This window comes from Spermophilus citellus, assembly GCF_964194105.1.
Source record: "Spermophilus citellus genome assembly, chromosome: 1".
NCBI classification, from domain to species: domain Eukaryota; kingdom Metazoa; phylum Chordata; class Mammalia; order Rodentia; family Sciuridae; genus Spermophilus; species Spermophilus citellus.
In genome coordinates this window covers 212686852-212706085 of record NC_138182.1, presented here as the reverse complement: position 1 = coordinate 212706085, position 19234 = coordinate 212686852, and the positions used below count along the sequence as shown (strand labels likewise).

At 37.0% G+C, this 19234-nt stretch overlaps 1 protein-coding gene across 1 annotated transcript in view; it reads left to right on the top strand.

Moving 5' to 3' along the window:
• The window catches only part of ADGRV1 (adhesion G protein-coupled receptor V1), a gene marked incomplete at its 5' end in the record, with an annotated part of 540732 nt that overhangs the window by 432040 nt on the left and 89458 nt on the right, over window positions 1-19234 (top strand). The window contains one exon of the mRNA XM_081287826.1: window positions 11224-11381. Within this exon, the coding sequence (XP_081143952.1) occupies window positions 11224-11381 (158 nt within the window). The remainder of the gene's footprint in view (window positions 1-11223; window positions 11382-19234) is intronic.

Sequence of the window (19234 nt, the reverse complement as noted above, 5' to 3'; positions counted from 1 at the left end):
AGTGGAGAGACATTGTGTGCAATGAATGAAAATATTTTCGAATAATATTCAGAATATATAAGGAACTCCAAATGTTCAATAGCATTATTATCATCATCAGCTTCTTCATCAAATAATCTAATCAGAAGATTGACAAAAACCTGAATAGACTTTTCTCAAAGGAAGACATATGAATAAATGCCAAACATGTATATGAAAAGATGTTCAACATGACTATCAGGGAAATGAAAATCAAAACCACAATGAGAAATCATTTTACCTCAGACTGGCTACTGAAAAGACAAGAAATCACAACAAGGCTGTGTAGAACAGAAACATACAATGTTAATGGTAATGTAAATTAATATATCTATTACAGGAAACAGAAAAAAAAACCCTCAAAATAGAATCCCCATATGGTCCAGCAATCTCACTACTGAGCTATAAATACCAAGGAAATTAAATCAGTATGTTAAAGAGGTGCTTCCGTGTTTGTTGTAGCACTATTCGTGATTCGAAAGATTGTATTCATCCTGTGTGTTTGACAATAGATGAATAGATACAGCAAATAGAATGTTACACAGCCCCCCCCCAAAAAAAAGGTGGATTTCTGTCGATTGTAGCAACCTGGGTAGAACTGAAGGACATTCCATAAAATAAATATGCCAGGCACAGAAAGATAAATCCACATGATCTCACTCATGTGGAATATGGAAAAGTTAATCTCCTAGAAGTTGACAGTAGAATGGTGGTTACCAGAACCTGGAGAGTAAAAACCTTCTTCACCCGAGAGAAGGGGCAGGTTGGTGGGGTGGTTGGTCAATGACTGCAAATGTACAACAGGAGGAAAGAAGGTTTGTTGCTCTGTAGTACAGTTAGGTAAACATAGTTAACAATGCTGCATATTTCTAAATAGCTAGAACAGAGGTTTATTGAATGCTTCTACCACAAAGAAATGGTTAGTGTATATATTAGTCAGCTTTTTATCACTCTTATGAAATATCTGAAATAGGCTGATTATGAAGAAAAGAGTATTATTTACCTATCACATCAGAGTCCAAAGAGCACAGTGCAGGACCACCCTTTGACTACTTCGCCTCATTGTGGGTAACAGTGGTGGGAACACCTGTGGGACAAGAAGATTCTATCTGGAGCATGAAAACAGAGAGAGCTGGGTGAGACCAGCTTGCTCCTTTTATAGCAACCCTGTCTTAAGATCTCAAAGGTTACATGTGAAGTCCCTCATGCTCCCAATAACCCTTGGAGCTCCCACTAGGAACCACCTCTTAAAGGTTCCATCAACTGTCAATGCCCTTTGGGGACCAAACCTCCAATCACAGTGGGCCTTGGAGGATGTCTGAACCTTATGCAATCTTTAGCCATGGAGAATGGATATGGTCATTACCCTGGATTGATCATTACTTGAGTATTTAAACACCACATTATATCCCACAAATATGAGCAATTATCACATCAATAAACTTTTTATAATTCAGCCTAAGAGGATTGAAATGGGCTCTGCAATAGAGTTACTAGAGTTGAGACATACTCTATGATCTACAATGAGATAATGACCTTAAAATGATTGACTTTTAACCTCACTTACTCACACTTTTCTTTCAATGGTTAAGTGTCTTTACTGTATTCAGACACTATGCTTAAATTTTACTTAGAGTTTGAGGAAGTATATAGTATATTTTACATAGAGGATGACTAACTTCAATGAACAATTTCTTAATGATTTTTTGGAGGCATTCTGGGGATTGAACTCAAGGGCACTCGACTACTGAGACATATCCCCAGCCCTATTTTGTATTTTATTTAGAGAAAGGGTCTCACTGGGTTGCTTAGCACCTCACTTTTGCTGAGGCTGGCTTTGAACTTATGATCCTTCTGCCTCAGTTTCCCAAGCCACTGGGATTACAGTTATGCACCACCACACCTGGCTTAATGATGTTATCATTTAAGAGCACCAGTTATTGCAATCTGATATAAATTTCTAATATAAATGTTCAGACTGAGTGCTGAACATTGCTAGGAATATTGAATAAGTAATCCAGAGGAATCTATAGACCTAATTTCCAAGGCAATGTAATGTGGCCACTGTTCTGCAAAATATGGTAAATAATTAAGAGTTGAATTACCCTTCTACAAAACCATTTTTGCCCCTTTGAGAAATCATCACTGTGCTATAAAGATTTTCTGCCCCTCAAACCCTATATCCTCAATAGAGTGCACCCTGGTAACACTCTCATAAGCAGAGAACTACACTTCCTTTATCACATTTATCATGGTATGTAAATGAAGCATACACAAGATTATTATAAGAATATTTGGGAGGGATCACTTCAAAGCCTACAAACTTTTTCATCAAGAAAAGGAAATATGATTTATGCTAACAGCCAAGCATGGTGGTGCATGCCTATAATCCCAGAAGCTAGGGAGGCTGAGACAGGAGGATAGCAAGTTCAAGGTCAGCCTCAGCAACTTAGCCAGCCCCTGAGCAACTTAGCAAGACCATGTCTCAAAGTAAAAAATAAAACAGGCTGGAGATGTGGCTCAGTGGTTAAAGCCCCTGGGTTAAATCCCTGGTATCAAAACAAAAAGTATGCTAACATATCATGTGAACCCCAATTTTTCTAAGCTATTAATGTTTTGAGTTCGTGGAAATATCATTTTTAAGAAAACATGAAGGATAAAAATAGCTTCTATATAAAAATTTTAAAAATAAAATTAAAATAAATAATTGTGTCTGTAACATTAGCGAAAGATATGCGCCCTGTCTGCAAAATGAGCACTGAGCTTCACCTGCAGCTGCTTTCCTAACAGTTATATTTGGATACCCGTTGTCCACCAGTGCTGTCAATGAAGTCATATGGCATAAAGAGGGTGCAGAGGACATCAATAAATTCTTGAACACGAATCTTGTAATCTGATAATTACCTCTGTAAATGTATTTTTTGTAAAAAAAAATTATAAAAACCTATAATTTTACCACCCTCAGGAACAAGGAGAGGTATGATTATAAAAATGTTTAAGCCATCTTCTTAGAGGCTTGGTGAGAAAGAAGAAGGGCAGGATACCTTTGAATGCCCTAAGACAATGACATTTTCTAATACCAATTTGTTTTTTGTTTTCATTTTGGTTTGGTTTTGTCTTTGTTTTTCTTGTTTTGTTTTGTTTGGTACCTGGGATTATCTCAGGGGTACTCAACCACTGAGTCGTATCCCCAGCCCTATTTTATATTTTATTTAGAGACAGAGTCTCACTGAGTTGTTAAGTGCCTTGCTTTTGCTGAGGTTGGCTTTGAACTCAACATGGTATGGCTTCAGCTTCCTGAGCCACTGGGGATACAGGCATGTGTCACTGCACCTGACCAATTTGGTTTTATAAGAGAAAACAGCATTAGTACGTGCGAACAATAACATATCAGCTTAATTTTATTCTGATGACATGCAAAAGGGGTTCAATTCACTGGAACCTATCTAGAGTGAAGTTGGCAAGCTGTGTCCAACAGATAGATTGTAATAGTATCATCAAATTGTTCAGGGAACAGGCTGCTCAGACTTAGGTTTCTTGGGGAAAAAATTATTTGTATCATGATTTGCAGACTTGTTTTCATCATTCCTATTAATACTTTTCAGTCTATTATTTATCTTTGGAGTTATCTGTAAATATAGTTTGCCTTTTTTAATGGATATGGGCAACTCTGTCTTATTTACCAGGAACTAATTATATATAATATATGATGGTATTTTAATGCATATAACTGCTTCAAAATTTTAGGTCGTTTAATAGTCAATGAATTAAAATATGTTCTTTTTTAACTTGATGAAATAATATGAACATATGAGTACATATTAAGTATTTTAAAATGAGCTTGATTGTCTGTTGACTTTTTTCTGAGGCAGCTGTCAATGCATAGAGTTAGTAACCCTAACCACAGTGCAAAGTAAGCTCTTAAACAGGTAGACATGGAACTGATAGCCTGATGCATCTCAAGAGTGACGACTTTTAACAAACAGTTGTGTGCTCACTCTCAGAGATCTCTATCACTTGCTCCCCACCATTGGTTTAACTATGGCCATTATATTGTATATAAAGTCCCACTGAAGTTACTTCAAGTTCAAGTGGGGAGGGCTATAGAAGTGTGCCACAGCAATTCCTGTGGATATTCAAAGCAGGAAATTAGGTACCTTTGACCTCAGAGGACCTGGAATTAGAAGCTGGAAACCCAAGTTATACTCTGTCTTTCAGGGACTACAGTTTCTCACTTGTGGGTTGTTGTGAACATATGAACTCTCTTCCCACCCCTTCCCTGCTTTCTTTATCCATTTTTTTCCCTGAACATTCATTGTGTATTTACTCCTATATGGTCATTTTTCCGTTCTAGTGCTCATCATTAACTGAGGACTCTCTATGTCAAATTCTCAATAGCAAAAAAAAAAAAAAAAAAAAAAAAACCAGAAACCTGATTGTCTCAGCTTCATTTCTAGAGCAGAGTCCCAAGTTGTTAAGTTAGGGGCAAGCCAGAAACATGGCTTCTTTGGGTCAGGCATGCATCTCAGGGCTGGTCATCTGTGCATGGGGGTGTAAAGATAAAGATATACATATTGCACTCACAAGCATAGGAACCTTCTTCCTTCAAAAGTTGTTTTGATGCATCAGAAGTGAATTTGCCCCTCTCATCCATATCCACTGTACTCCAGCACTCACCTTCTCACCTTGTCCTGCCACTCTGTAGATCTGTTGGGTTCTCTCTCTTTATTATAAGCTCTATTTTTTTTTCTTCAGCTTGACGTTCAGATTGCTCATCTTGGCTTCTAAATATCTTCAGTCTCTGTTTCTTTTATCATTTTTCTCCTGCTGTTTTTCTTTCCTTCTGGTTCTTCAGGCTGCCAGGACTGTCATGTGCTCTGAAACCTCTGGGTCTGGTTCTTCCTGGTATTACACAGTCACTGCCAAAGGGATGTGAGGATTAATTTGTGAATTATGTCCTGAGTGTGTGCTAGCAGAGAGCTTCTCAGACTTTTACTCTACATAGGGAACACCTGGGGATGTTGTGAGAGCAGATTCTGATTCCTGAATGAGCGTATGGTGGGGTGTAAGGTTCTGTGTTTTTAACAGCTTCCAGGTATCGCTGGTGATGCTAATAGAAGAACACTACAACTGCAAGTAGGGCATTTATTGTAATTAAGATCTCCCTGATAGAACGGACCAGGTCTAGGGCACCTTTTGGCTTTGGACTGATCTGGCTTTACATGAAATACAAGGTTGTCTACACATATTTTTTCAAGTGAATGGTTTTCAAAGATTGTTAAAAATCAATGAAATAATTAAACATTTCTTATGGATCTGATTGTGCAAAGCCCTTAAGAAATATAGAGAAGGGCTGGGGATGCGGCTCAAGCGGTAACGCGCTCACCTGGCATGTGTGGGGCACTGGGTTCGATCCTCAGCACCACATAAAATAAAATAAAGATGTTGTGTCCACTGAAAACTGAAAAATAAACATTTAAAAAATTCTCCCTCCTCTCTCTCTCTCTCTCTCTCTCTCTCTCTCTCTCTCTCTCTCTCTCTCTCTCTCTTCTCTCTCTCTCTCTCTCTTAAAAAAAAGAAAAGAAATATAGAGAAAATATTATAGCCCCTGTCCACAAGGAGAACACAAGCACATTCACCACTAACTCTAATGTATGGGGCTCATTTTAGAATTGTAGAAGTGGTAGTGAAAGCAAATGAGCCTGTTCATACTACAAGCAATTTGACCTTTTATAATTTAAGTGGCATTTTCTCCACATACACAATAAAGCTAATAGGATTATTATGTTTGTGTGTAATAATGCATGTAAGAATTATTTCATTCAGCTTAGGAAAGTACTGTATATAGTTTTCCTCCATCCTAAGTCCACATCTATCTTTATATTCCATTTCACTTTTTGGAGCTTATCTGCCCTTTGATTTTAATATTATTTTTGTTTAAAGTTTAGACTTGGAGAAAAGTGCATTTTAGAATTCAGTTGGATCCCCTTGGTATGAAAATTGTTGTATCCTCTACAACACAAAGAGAGAGGAATATATTTTCCTATCTTGCAGGTGGTTAAGCTCAAACCTATTTTCTTCTTATTGAGTCTTCATAAATGTGTTGTTTTTTTTTTAAAAAAAGTTAGTGTATTTATAGGGTTTCTCTAAGCCTCTCCTGTCACTTTGGATGGACCAGGAAATACATATATACATGCAAATACATGCACACATATATACATAGGTTCACAGGTGAACCTGTGTTGAAAAAGAGCATCATTTTTAGAAAGAAAGTAAGTTGGGCATGCAAGTAAAGGAGTATTGAACCCATAACTATTGGCTTATGATTTCCCAGTCTTAGTTATAAATTTTATTTATAAAGGATAACCATCTACATAAAGAATAATATCTGTATGCTTCAACGAATAAAACCAATAAAAGGTATATTATATATTCTACACAGAGTAGAAACTAGTTTTCAATAAATAATGATCAATGCTTTATTGACCATACCTTAAGTAAATTTGTAGACTGAAACTGACAGACCATTTCCATTACTCTCCAAGTTAAGAAGGATATCAACATGAGTTTGCAGGTGGAAAGGAAAAAGCTGGTTTGAAACAAAATATGTAGCTTTTGATGAATACACCTATCATGAAAAAAATACAAAGTTGTTGCCCCAGCAGAGGTTGGCACAGGAGCCTGTGAATCACAGCTAGTACCACTGACTATCGAGAACTACTTACAAAGAAGACCTTGGAAACAAACATTTATTAGTATATCATTACCTATGTCCTTTTAAATTACCTATGAAACCCAGATGGAACCCAGCTGCCTGGATTTCTTCAAGTCTTCCAGCCTGCCAGGGTCAACTTGTGGTTTAAAATATAGCTTAAATGAATCCAAATCACAACTTCCTGTACAGGGAGTTCCCAGCACACAGCCTGGGGCTTTTAGGGATTGTAAGTGGAGTTTAGGACTCTCAAGAGGATGCCTCAGCTTCTGAGCACCTTCTTAGGCTGATTACATACAGAAGTAAAGAAACTGAAATATGCTCATGCCACCCACATAAAATTTATAAAAATCAAGTTAGGTAATGTGAATGAAAACATTTCAGTAAGGATAAATCGATACTGAGGGGAGGTAATAATCTTACTAAATTAGAAAGTGACCTAAGGCATTATGAATGTTCTGAGGGAACACTTGGAAGAGGGAGAACTGAAGGTCGTGAGACAGCGCTGACTTGTTTCATCTGGGTAAAAATAGAGAAAAGAATGAAGTCCTGACAAGATTTTGAAACATTGGCATTGTCTGTGGGTAGTAATAAGGGGGAAAAATTACCTACTCAAGTTTAAAAGGGAACAGCAAAACTTAGTCATGTGATTACAGAAACTCAGAAGAGCATCCAAAACCAGAAAGAGTCACCAGAGTCCTTTGAAGCTGGATGAGCTGGTGATTCCAAGGAACACAATCTCCTTGCTCTTTTATAAGAACGCAAATCCTCATGGTCTTTGTCTCCTCTTCTGGGGTCTGCCAGATCTGTTCCTGAAGCAGTGAGTGCCAGCACGTTAATCAACTCCTTCCACAGTCCTGGTGTGTGCATAGCATTCAGTCTACTCATTTCTCACATTTGGTTTTTCCAAGAATTTGTTCCCAGCCTTAGTTCAGAAACTAGTCTATCCATCCACAGTTTCCTAAGGCACCATATCACATTCAAGTGATCTAATCCTCAAAACTACCTGTATGCACCACTTATTTGGTTGGACTGGAGGAAATTCCCCCAAGGGTAGGATCTAGTTCATTTATCTTAGACACTTTTAAATATATGTGGTAAATTTTATTATATACCAGTAGAAATCCCATTCAGGCAATGTTGCTAAGAAAATTAGAAAAATGCCCATTAGCTTTAAAGGAAATGTTAAGTGAGAATTTAAAATAAGAAGGTGTTAAGAATATGAGCTATAATTTGGGGATGTGCAATGACATGGCTTGTTCCACCTACTTTCCATGGACTGAATTTCCAGAGTAGACAGCCTTGTCTGTTATGGGTACTTGTGATTTAACCCTTTTAGCTAGCCCTACCTCATTTGCAAATGTTAGTGTCTCAGAAGTGAAAAAGACTAAGGGATAATATAAAAGACAAGTAGTTTTTGTTCAAGAGAGATGGGTGGAGGCACAACTGGATAGGTGTGGGCAATGGGGAGGGCCCTGCAATATTACTGTGACTTAGGTAAGAAGGAAAGCAAAAGGGCTGCCAACAAGACCAGCATGCTGTGGGACCAAAGCCCTGATCCTTTGTGATCTGACCCACATTATGTGGATGATGAAGTTAGGGGAGTCTCAGTGGTCCACTCCTCATGAGAAGTCATGGTCTCTATAGAAATAGAGAAAAGGGCGATAGTCAGGATCAGGTAATTTTCCTGCACCTCTTTCTGAATGAATGATCCATGTCATCATACAAGTTAAGAGGACTTTAAAGGAGATTTTTAAGAGTAATAGAACTCAGGGAATTCCGTTTTCTTCCTGAGAGGTGCTGTGGACATACCTGATTACTTCCAGCCCCCTGCATGTCCACTTTGTCTATTATATTCTTTAACAAAGATGGTGAATTGTTATCTGGATATAGTGTTCCAAGAATTGTTCTCCAAGGTAAAGGAAAATGTTAGGCAAGTTCTTCAAATACAAAAGTAAGCCTCTCCAGTTGGTGGCCAAAGGGGAGTGTGGGTGTTGGAAAATCATACCTATGCCTTAGCATTCTGGACAAATCTTTATACAACTAGAACAAGTCACAGTAGGTTTAATAATCATCCACGAATTGAATTGAGATGACATTTTTCAAGGCAAAACATAAGGCAGTGTGTTCCTCCATTAGTCTCTGAATTCATCTAAGCAGCTTTAGGCCAGTCTGTCTGTAAATCCATCATTCAGATGGAAAAAAAAAAATCATTTGAAGCCACTGTACAAAGTAATGTGTAAGCAATATGAACACTGTTTGTAAGGCAGAAATATATTTAATATCAAGGCCATTAGTGTTTGCCTGATTTATTTAATCATGGGCCTTTTATCTAAAAGAAACAGGCCTTACTGCATACAGGTGAGTGTTCAGGGAAGGATTCAGGCTTTGTGTTGTCCAAATTAAATTCTAAAACCAGGAAATTCATCATTCTGACATCCCTTTGCAGATGTGGAGTATGTTTTGAAGTATCTGTTAAGATGAGTCTTGTTTACACAAAGAATACATTAAACAGGTCATGTTAATTGGAAGTGATATCTGAGTAAGGCCTTTAGTAATGTATCTCAGTTTAAATGTAAAATTGAGGCACTATTTTCCCAAGTGAATGGGCATTTCTCTGATTACCTGTATTTTGGATCTTGAGATTTTCCTCTAAATAGGTTATATGTTCTTTTTATTGAGTTTTCTTCAAAGTCCAATGTTTATGGCTGTATTATAATATAGGCTTACAGATATTATGTATCAAAAATGGAGAAGATTTTGGGGAAAAATAGAAGAGATATTGTTTTCTATTATGATTTCTTATAATTAATTTATAGCCTTGTAACTTTTAAGAAGTAAGTCTTATATAAGAATACATATCTCAAAAGCACAGTTTTAGATGATGATAACCAATTTAACAGCAAGAATTTTGTGGGAGATTCTAGTAAAGAACAAGAGGATGATATGACCCATTAGTAAATATTTCCAGTTGAATCTCTAAAACTATTTTTCTGGTTATTATACTGTAACCAAATTATATACTTAGATACTGTAAAGTTTACTTTGGACTCTGTTGTTCTATGTAAACTCCAGGAATAACAGATACAATGGCACAGCATATAGCTTCTAAATGGAAAATAACCTTCATTTTTGAGAGACCAAAGGAATCTTAGGGAAATGTATAGCTGGGAAATGACAAAACTGCCATCTGCTCAAAAGCTAGGATTGTGAATGTGACAGAGTGGAGCCCTGGAATCCTCAGATTTGCCTTTAAAGAATACTCTCTCTCGAGCTGGGGCTGTAGCTCAGTGGCAGAGGGCTTATCTAGCATGTGTGAGGCACTGGGTTTGATCCTTAGCACCACACAAAAATAACTAAACAAATAAAGGCATGTTGTCCATCTACAACTATAAAAAAAATTTTTAAAGAATACTTTCTCTGCTGCCCAAGGGACACTTAGGCCAAGAAGATGAAGTTGGCAAAGCCAGGCAAAGAAATGCTTTATGATTAGCTCCCTAGCAGTTCCATGACCCTTCATCCTTTATTTCCTGAATTGGACTTATGCCAGGAGGAGGAGTCCAAAAGGGGAGGGGGAAAGAAGATGAGGAGATAGAGAAAGTAAGAGGATTGAAAGAAGAAGGAGGAAGGAAGGAGAAGAGAGGAGCCAGAGCCTAGCACCTTCTATGCAGAAGCAGCCACAGCCCTTGGAGCCATAGAAACCTGATCAGGCTTGACAGGACACAGTAACTCCACAATGACCTGAAACCCTAATGGTATTCTTCTTTATTTGAGGTTAGATGGAGGGAGGCAATAGAAATGAGCCCTGGACTCTCCCTGGAAAACATGGACTAATTTGAAACATAAGCTGGATCTGACCAAATCAATGATTCTCAAAGTGTGTTCCAAGGAACATGAGTCCTATCATAAGGCCCCTAAGAGAAAGAGAAAGGAAGGGACCCATTTTTTCATGTAAGTCCAGAAACAGCGGGTTACACAAACTTAACTAGGTGCTTTTGTGAATAAATTCAGTCAATCTTCACAGCTGATTTCTGTTGCAAATACTCTTATACTTCTTATTTAAAGATGAGTGAAGGTGTAGAAAGGTTAAGAAATACAGCAAAAGTCACTCATTATTTAAGATGTGGTGCTGGAATTCAGTGCCAATCTGATTCCAGAGTCCAGGTATGATGACTATATGACTTCCTACAGTCTTTTTAAATGCAGATCTGTACCCTGAATCTCTGAGATATAAACAATGTACATCTCTCACTCTTACTTGACCATAATCTTTTTTGAAGTTTTCTGAGCTTCTCAGGAACTTCCATAGAACCTACTTTGTGAAGCCATGGGTAGATTTCAGCAGGTAGCCTCTTGTCTAACAAAGCTTCAGTTTGGCCACCATCTAGATACAAAGAGCTAGTATAAGTGAAGTGACACATTCTGAATTGAAAAAAAAAAAAAAAAGTTTATATTGAAGTTGTCTGAGCTCTTTCTTCCCTACTGTCTTCCAGATGTTTCATTCCAAACATCTACGCAGCCCTGTTTACTGCGGCCCTGGTTCCTTTGATGTGCTTGGTGGTGGTGTTCGTGGTGTTCATCCACGCCTACCAGGTGAAGCCACAGTGGAAAGCCTACGACGATGTATTCAGAGGGAGAACCAACGCTGCAGGTTTGAAAAGAACTCTATTTGCATTTTGGAGATAGGAGTTTTTCAGTAGTGGGAAAATGTCAGTGAATATTTTTTAATCAAAAAAAAAAAAAACAGAAAAATGTTAGGCTCAGCTTTTAGCTCTTAAGGCTTAAACTAAGCCTTACCTCCCCAGTGTCTCCTGCTTCTGGTGCTTCTGACATCTCTTTCTTCAGGGCCCTGTAGGCTGGCCTGCTGCTGTCAAGTTTTGTCCTAAAGGTATTAAGGTCCATGTGAATGAGTCACACAGACTGGGAACGGCTTCCCAAGCTTTCCTCAACTCATGCAATAATAATCTGCACTCAGCTTGTGAAACCAATTTATTTCCTGGAGATTTTGAGACTTCTTCACAGTTGAACAAACCTCCACGATGCTTGCGAGCACTATATTCTGCATGTGGCGCTCTGATTGTGCTGACAGATGTTTAAAAACATATGTAATCAGACAGCTTCCTAAGTGACTACACATGTCCGGTTACTTAAGAGTGCAAGTCTTTCCAGCTCAAATTGGCTTTCACTGCAGTTCATTTTTTCCCTTTGAATCACACTTAACACAGGTTTTTATGATCTGGTTCTTTTTTGTTGTTGTTGTTGTTAGATTCCAGTCTCCTGGGAATTTTCTTAACTAGGAACAATAACCACACACCTACAGACAAAAACTCTCACTGAAGTGTTGTGTGAGTCATCAAGATACAGCATTGAACATCCCTGTTAGGCCCATGATCTTCTCTTTTCTAAGCTTTTACAGATCTGAAGTCAAATGAATGGCAGTCTTAGAGGAATTATTCACATTTTAAGTGCCTGTCACATTTAAGCAGGATAGCACATAGGAAATCTCTAAAACAGTGCCTAATATATTATAAAAGACTCAATAGATATTGTCACTTATAAGGTGTCACTTTAACATTTAAAAAAAAAAAAGTCTTCTAGTTCCTGAACTGGATGAGGAAGGTGAAAAAAAAATTACTAATATAATGAAGAAAAGAGACTCTTTCTGATTAGTTTGTGTGGTGGTTTTAAGATATTGGTATCTAGATGGCTCTTCTCTATTGTCTCTCATTCCACATATGATCATTATGTAGGGAGAAATATCATTTAAAATTATGAGTAAGCTTAAATTCCTCAATAAAAATAATTCATAATTAGAAATACTACTTTTTTATGGTGGAGAGTACTGGGGATCTAATCCAGGAGTATTTTACCACTGAGCTACATCCCTAAACCTTTTTTATTTTTTATTTTTAGACAGGGTTTCACTAAATTATTTAGGTCCTCACTAAGTTGCTGAGACCAGTTTTGAAATTGCAATCCTCTTGCCTCAGCCTCCTGCATCCTAATTTTTATGGAGACAGAATTTATCCAAAAGCTGCGCTTTATTCAACTTAGATTTATTTTATTGAAACAGATGTTATTTTTTGGAAAGAAAAGTTGTTGTTTTTTCTTTCCTTAAATGATAAGTTTTGTTTCGTTTGTTTATTTATTTATAATAATAGTGGCCAGTGCTTGCATATTATCATTGGTGATATGTGAGGGGCAAACACAATGAGTTAATCTTTGCAGACCTAAATCACTCCATACACCTCTTGGATATGGTCCATCACTGATGTAATAGATAAAACTGTTCTCTAATTATCTGAAAAGCAGCCCTCAAGCATTCATCATAATGCTAAAAGTTCCAGCACAATTCTATCTCAAGTAGGGAGTCCTCTCTTGAAATGAAATATTAATAGAAATATTGCTTTGTTGTTGTTTTTCAAATGTTATGTTATTTCTAATTCCCCTATTCCTATGATAATTCAGTTCAATAGTTGAGATAATACTTGGACTCTGATTAGTCTCTCTCTTTCTAGTCTTTTTCTTCACCATTTTGCGATCTCAGAGGTCATATTTCAAAAATATGAAGTGAATACTTTCACTTCACTGTAGTCAAACAAGGTCTTCCTCATTGCCCAAAGTAGAAGTCTAGACTCTTAGCTCTTAAGAGTCCCCACAGATCTCCCCCGTTAGTCACTGTTTATTCTGCATCCTGACATTGCCAATCTATTTATTCTTTTCCTAAAATCACCTGCCATGTCTCTCACATAAGGAGGCCTCTACTTTGAGTATCTCATGATAAGTTGATAACCCCTATGTGCTCAGTGAAAGGGGAGCATGAGGATGGATGAGAGAACTGGAAGGGGCTTCTCACCCTCCCATAGTCTTCATTAACTCCCCAAAGCTGTTCAAAATATCCTGTAATCTAAGTAAAAATTGTGTGTTTGATAAGGTAGTTCCCATTGGCCTCACTGCACTTCTCTTACAGAAATTCCCAAAGGTCTCAATATTCTAACTTGACTGTGAAGCCTTTGGAATTGCCTCTTTACAGAATTGCTGCAGATTGGAATTACCTGTTTCCTCTTTCATGACCTTAAAGTATTTACTCCTAGTGTCATAGCACTTGTCATAGAACTGAATGGTGACTTGTTTAGGTTTAGGTGTGTATGTTGATTTCTTCACTAAATAGGTCAATTAATATTGACTATTCATCTTTATATCTCTAGGGCCTTGCAGAGTGCTCAGTGGATAACAGAAACATAATTAATGTTTATTGAAAAAAAGACTAAATTAATAATCATAAAAATGCCATAAAATTCTACCAGTTTAAAATTGATATCCTAGCCAAATGTAGTATTAAGAGGAATTGTTGGGGCTGGGGTTGTAGCTCAGTGGTTGAGCACTTGCCTCACATGTGTGGGGCACTGGGTTCTATCCCCAATGCCACATAAAAAATAAATAAATAAAACAAAGATATTGTTTCCATCTACAATTATATATTTAAATAAAAAGAAAAAGAGGAATTGTTAGGCCCGGCACGATTACACACACCTGTAATCCCAGAGGCTCTGGAGGCTGAAGCAGGAGGATTGTGAGTTCAAAACTAGCCTAAGCAAAAGTGAGGGGCTAAGCAACTCAGTGAGACCCCGTCTCTAAATCAAATACAAAATAGGGCTTGGGATGTAGCTCAGTGGTCAAGTGCCCCTGAGTTCAATAGAACAGTACTCCCCCAAAAAAGAGGAACCATTATATATTTTATCAAAATGAAATGATTTCTCTTATCGATCTATTTGTAGATAGCCCCTTGAACGTCTTGACAATTAGTACTATTTTTTTTCTTTTTCCATGATTTTTTGTTTCCCAAAACTATGTGTTCAACTTTGACCTTGGGCTGACCTTTTCATACTGTATGTGTAAATTACTCTAAGTAACCTTCATTTAAATAGGCCCCACTTACCTCAATCCAAAATTTCCAGGAACAAAATTTTTATCTACACTAATCAGGAGTACTTGACACTGTTTGAATCTTGCTAAATTTTATTGCACTGACCTGTAAAATATCCCATCAGAGTGGCATGGTAAATAAATTCATGCTTTGCCTTCTGCTCTGCTCCATATACATAACAGTTCAAAATAACAAAACAAAAGAGTATTAAAAAGATGAAGATCTCAGTGCATTAAAAAAAAATAGAGCAGAAACATAAAAAGTGAGCTGGCTGATGTTCTGTGGGGCCAGAATCAGGTAGATGTAGAAGAATCCCAAATGCTATGATGGTAAAATGGAAACTAAAAGTCCCTAACACATGACAGACTTGAGCAATAGATGCTGCATGGAAAGAAAGGAGCTGCTGCAGAAGCTTGGGAAGGCTTAAAGGAATCTGGCAGGAGAAGACGAACAACACATCTCATTAAGAATCAGGGCCAAGTGTTCAGAGTTCACACCGTATCTACCCATCCATGATGTCACCATGGAGACAGAAGGCCCAAGACATTAAAATGGTCCTCTTTTTTGGACTGTCAGCCCAAGGAGGCCTGAGAGGAGGCAAAAACAAAACCTTTCAATAGAAAGGTAGCCAGAGAGAAAAATCAAGAGAAAAAGAAAAGGAGCAAATGCTTTCTACTCAAGATTATTTGCAATCTAGAAGTCTCCAAAACAGAAGGAAAACTACCAAGGAAGCTAAGATCAAAAAGTCAATTAAATCCACAAGCATTTCACAAAGCAGAGTGATCTATAAGTAATTTTGAATAAACATGCTAGAATTCTAAAAAATATGAAGCAGGAAAGAGCAAACTGGCCCAATAACCCACTCACCTAATTGTTTCTCCATTGTATTTATTTACTTTTCAAAACGTTTATCAAGAAACAATTTACAGGCTGGGGATGTGGCTCAAGCGGTAGCGCGCTCGCCTGGCATGCGTGCGGCCCGGGTTCGATCCTCAGCACCACATACCAACAAAGATGTTGTGTCCGCCGAGAACTAAAAAATAAATATTTAAAAAAAAATTCTCTCTCTCCTCTCTCACTCTCTCTTAAAAAAAAAAAAAAGAAAAGAAACAATTTACATGCCATAAAGTTCTCTGTTTAAACTGTACAGTTTGATGGCTTTTTAGTATGTTTACATGGTTGTGTAACTATCACTATATTCTACTTTTAGAGCATTTTCAATATCCCAGAAAGAAATGTCATACCTATCAGTAGTCACTTACCAATTCCTCCACTTATCTGAACCCTAAGCAACCACCAGTTCAACCTTCTCTCTCTAGAAGTGTCTGTTCCCAACACTTTGCAGAGTAAAATCTCAGAAAATGTGGTTTTATGCATCTTTCACTTAGCCTAACCTCTTCAAGGCTCATCAGTGTTGTAACATGTGTCAAAATCTGGTTCCTTTACATTGCCAAATAATATTCCACTCTATGGATATAAAACTCTTAATCAGTTAATGGGTATTTGGTTTGTTTTCTATTTTTAGATTTTACAAATAACACTGAAAAGAACATTTATATTCAGGATTTTATAATGACTTTTTAAATTTTTCTCTTGGGTATATGTGGCAGTACAATTGCTGGGTCATATATTAACATTATGCTTGACTATCTGAGGATCTGCCAAACTGTTTTCTGAAATGTGTGCCATTACCTGTTCTTGTTTGTTTGTTTGTCTGTTTGTGACAAGGATGGTCTCAAACTTGCAGGCTTAAGTGATCTTCCCACCTCAGCCTCTTGAGTGCAGGGATTACAGGCCAGCAGCATTGCACCTGGCTACAGATCTATTTTTTAAATAAAGTTTTTTTTTAATTAACCCCGCCATGCCCATCTGTGTATATATTGTCTATGGCTGCTTTCACAAGTTGAGTACAGAGAGCATGTGGCCTGTAGAATCTAACAATATTTAGTATCTGGATCTTAACAGAAAAAGTTGGACAATGAACCCCTGGGAAAAAAAGTATAATATATTCATTTAAAAAAGCATATAAACACAAAACAAAACCAAAAATAAGTATGAGCAAATGAAGATGGACAAACATGAATGTAAAATAATTTCAGAAACAATGGCAATGTAAAATACACTATTGAAATTTTAAAATATTTTAATGTTTGAGATAAACTCTGGTTGAGACAGAGAAGAGGGAATTAATGAGTGATTTTAAAAAGATACAGTTGAGGAATTCACAAAGGAAGTATACAAAAAAGGAAAAACATGAAAACAAATCCAAAAGGCATAAGAATAAATATATTATCAGGAGAAAAGAACTGGGGAATGGTGGAAAAGCATGATTTGAAGGGATAATGGTTGAGAATTTTCCAGAATTAAAGAAAACATCGTAACCACACATTAAATGCTATACTCATAAAAGGAGGGGATATTGATGAAATATTGAGCATATTAGCATAATATTAAATACATTTTGAAAGCTCCACATCTATAGTTTTGGAAATATGCATAGGAAGCAACTTTTCTTTGCTTCTAATATCGTACCCTATTATGATAAGTGGCACAAGCCCCAGTCAGGAACTTAGAGTCTGTGGTGTAAGCAGATGCAGCTCAGTTTTCTGACAAACAAGCTTCAAAGGCAACTCACAACCTTGTCCCCAGAGCATGTACTCTTGCCTGCTTGTTTTATGCCTCCTTGTACACTTAGCACCTGAGGAGTGCAGTTCTAATGTGTCTCAAGCACATCCAGCTTAGTTCTCTGTAGTTCCAAGAATGCAACATAATCCTTCTCATAAAGCACTTTACTTAGATGGCTGATAGTTTAATTGTATTTTCCCTTCATTCTTGTACTAGATGAACATATGTAGACCATCAGAAAATATTATGAGAATTGCATTTTCTAGAAGTAAATTAAGAATAAAAGTCAAGTCCCTTTTCTTATAAAATTCAATTTCCTATACAATTTATGCTATATTTTAAGTATTTTTTTTCAGAAATTGTCAAGGGTTTGAAGTTATTTATATATCATTTTTAACAATAAATGAGGTGCGTTTTGAGAAAGAAGGTTCAATTTAATCTCTGTGGCCAAGGTGAGTTTTTTTAAATTAATAATCAGAATGATTATGATTATTTCCTTACCTAGAGCTTTAGGTTTGATGAGCAGGTACAATTAGTTAACACCAGGAACCAAAGTATTTGAACTGAAGAGCTTACATTAAAAAAATATTTTAGGCCCAGAATCTTTCATAATTTCTGTAGAATTATTCTCCAAACTAATCCTGTTCTATGCAGATTAAATATGCATGAAAACAGGCAACTTCCCCAACATTTTTCTATTGGTCTTAATGAATACAAGTAGCAATATCTTATGGTCTACATTTTGAGTGATATTTTTGCTTCTGACATCCCTTAATTTCAGAATTTAAATAAACTCAGTGAAATCCAAGGGAAAAACAAGGAAAGAGCTCCTAGGAAATGGAATGCACTCAGTGCTATACATGTCCCCCACCTCATTCCCTTCTGTCGCTGGGCATGGATTGGGACAGCATTAATAGCTTGGCTTTGGGGGCCCTCACTGCTATGAACTGAATGATTGAAGGTCAGTGGCTTCTAGTGAGATTCATTAGCTGCCTCCTCCCTTCAGTGGGTTGGATACACCAGAAAGATGAGTCATGATAAAGGTATACTAAGCTAAATTTCAGTGTCTCACACAGCATTTTAAACAAAGCCTATAATTTTCAGGTATAGTTAGTTTTGATCTCTGGCAATGATAAGCTTGTCTCTCCTTTTAGACTCATTAGAATTTGCTGACTCCTTTCTGATTCATCAGCCAGTTCTTATGTGAGGGATGATTCATGGACCCGGGAAGAAAATTAATTTGAATAAAAAGAGGAAGTAGGTGATTACAAATCCCTTTGTTATAAAAATCCCACACATAGATTTAAATATGATGTTTAAAAATGGAAAGGTGGTTTGATCCAGTTGACCACGGGTAATGTGAACCTGACACATTCAAAATCTCCAGGTGTTATAATGGCCACTTCATACCTGGAAGCATTTTTTTGAGGATTAGTGCTTCCATTTCTTGTGAAGTTCCATTTCTGCATCCTGAAAGAGAACAACTCTAGTAAATTAAATCAGGATTCCATTGCTATTATAAAATCTATTGAAAGCTTGTTATAATGAATATTAAAAAGTTTCATCCATTACAACTTAAAGCTGAGTGACATTTTTACTCCTGACATTGTAAAATTTTCAAATCGAGTTCCAATAAACCCAATGAAATTCAAAAGAAAAAGAAAAAAAGAGGAAGAGCCCCTAATAAATGAAATATATGGTGTTATATTCTCCAAAGATTACTGCCATAATATAGGTCCCTTCTTTTAAGACATGGAGGCTAATCTTCACATCAAGGGGTGGGGTCTACTTGTCCTCTTTTGACACCTGGGCTGACTTTGATCTTGCTTAGGTAAGTATAATGTGAGGGAAGTGATGTTGTCTCATAATGGGTCTGTTGTTCAGAGGACCAGCTATTTCAACTTCCTTTGTCTTGGAAGTCAGCCACCACATATGTCCAATATCACTCTTGA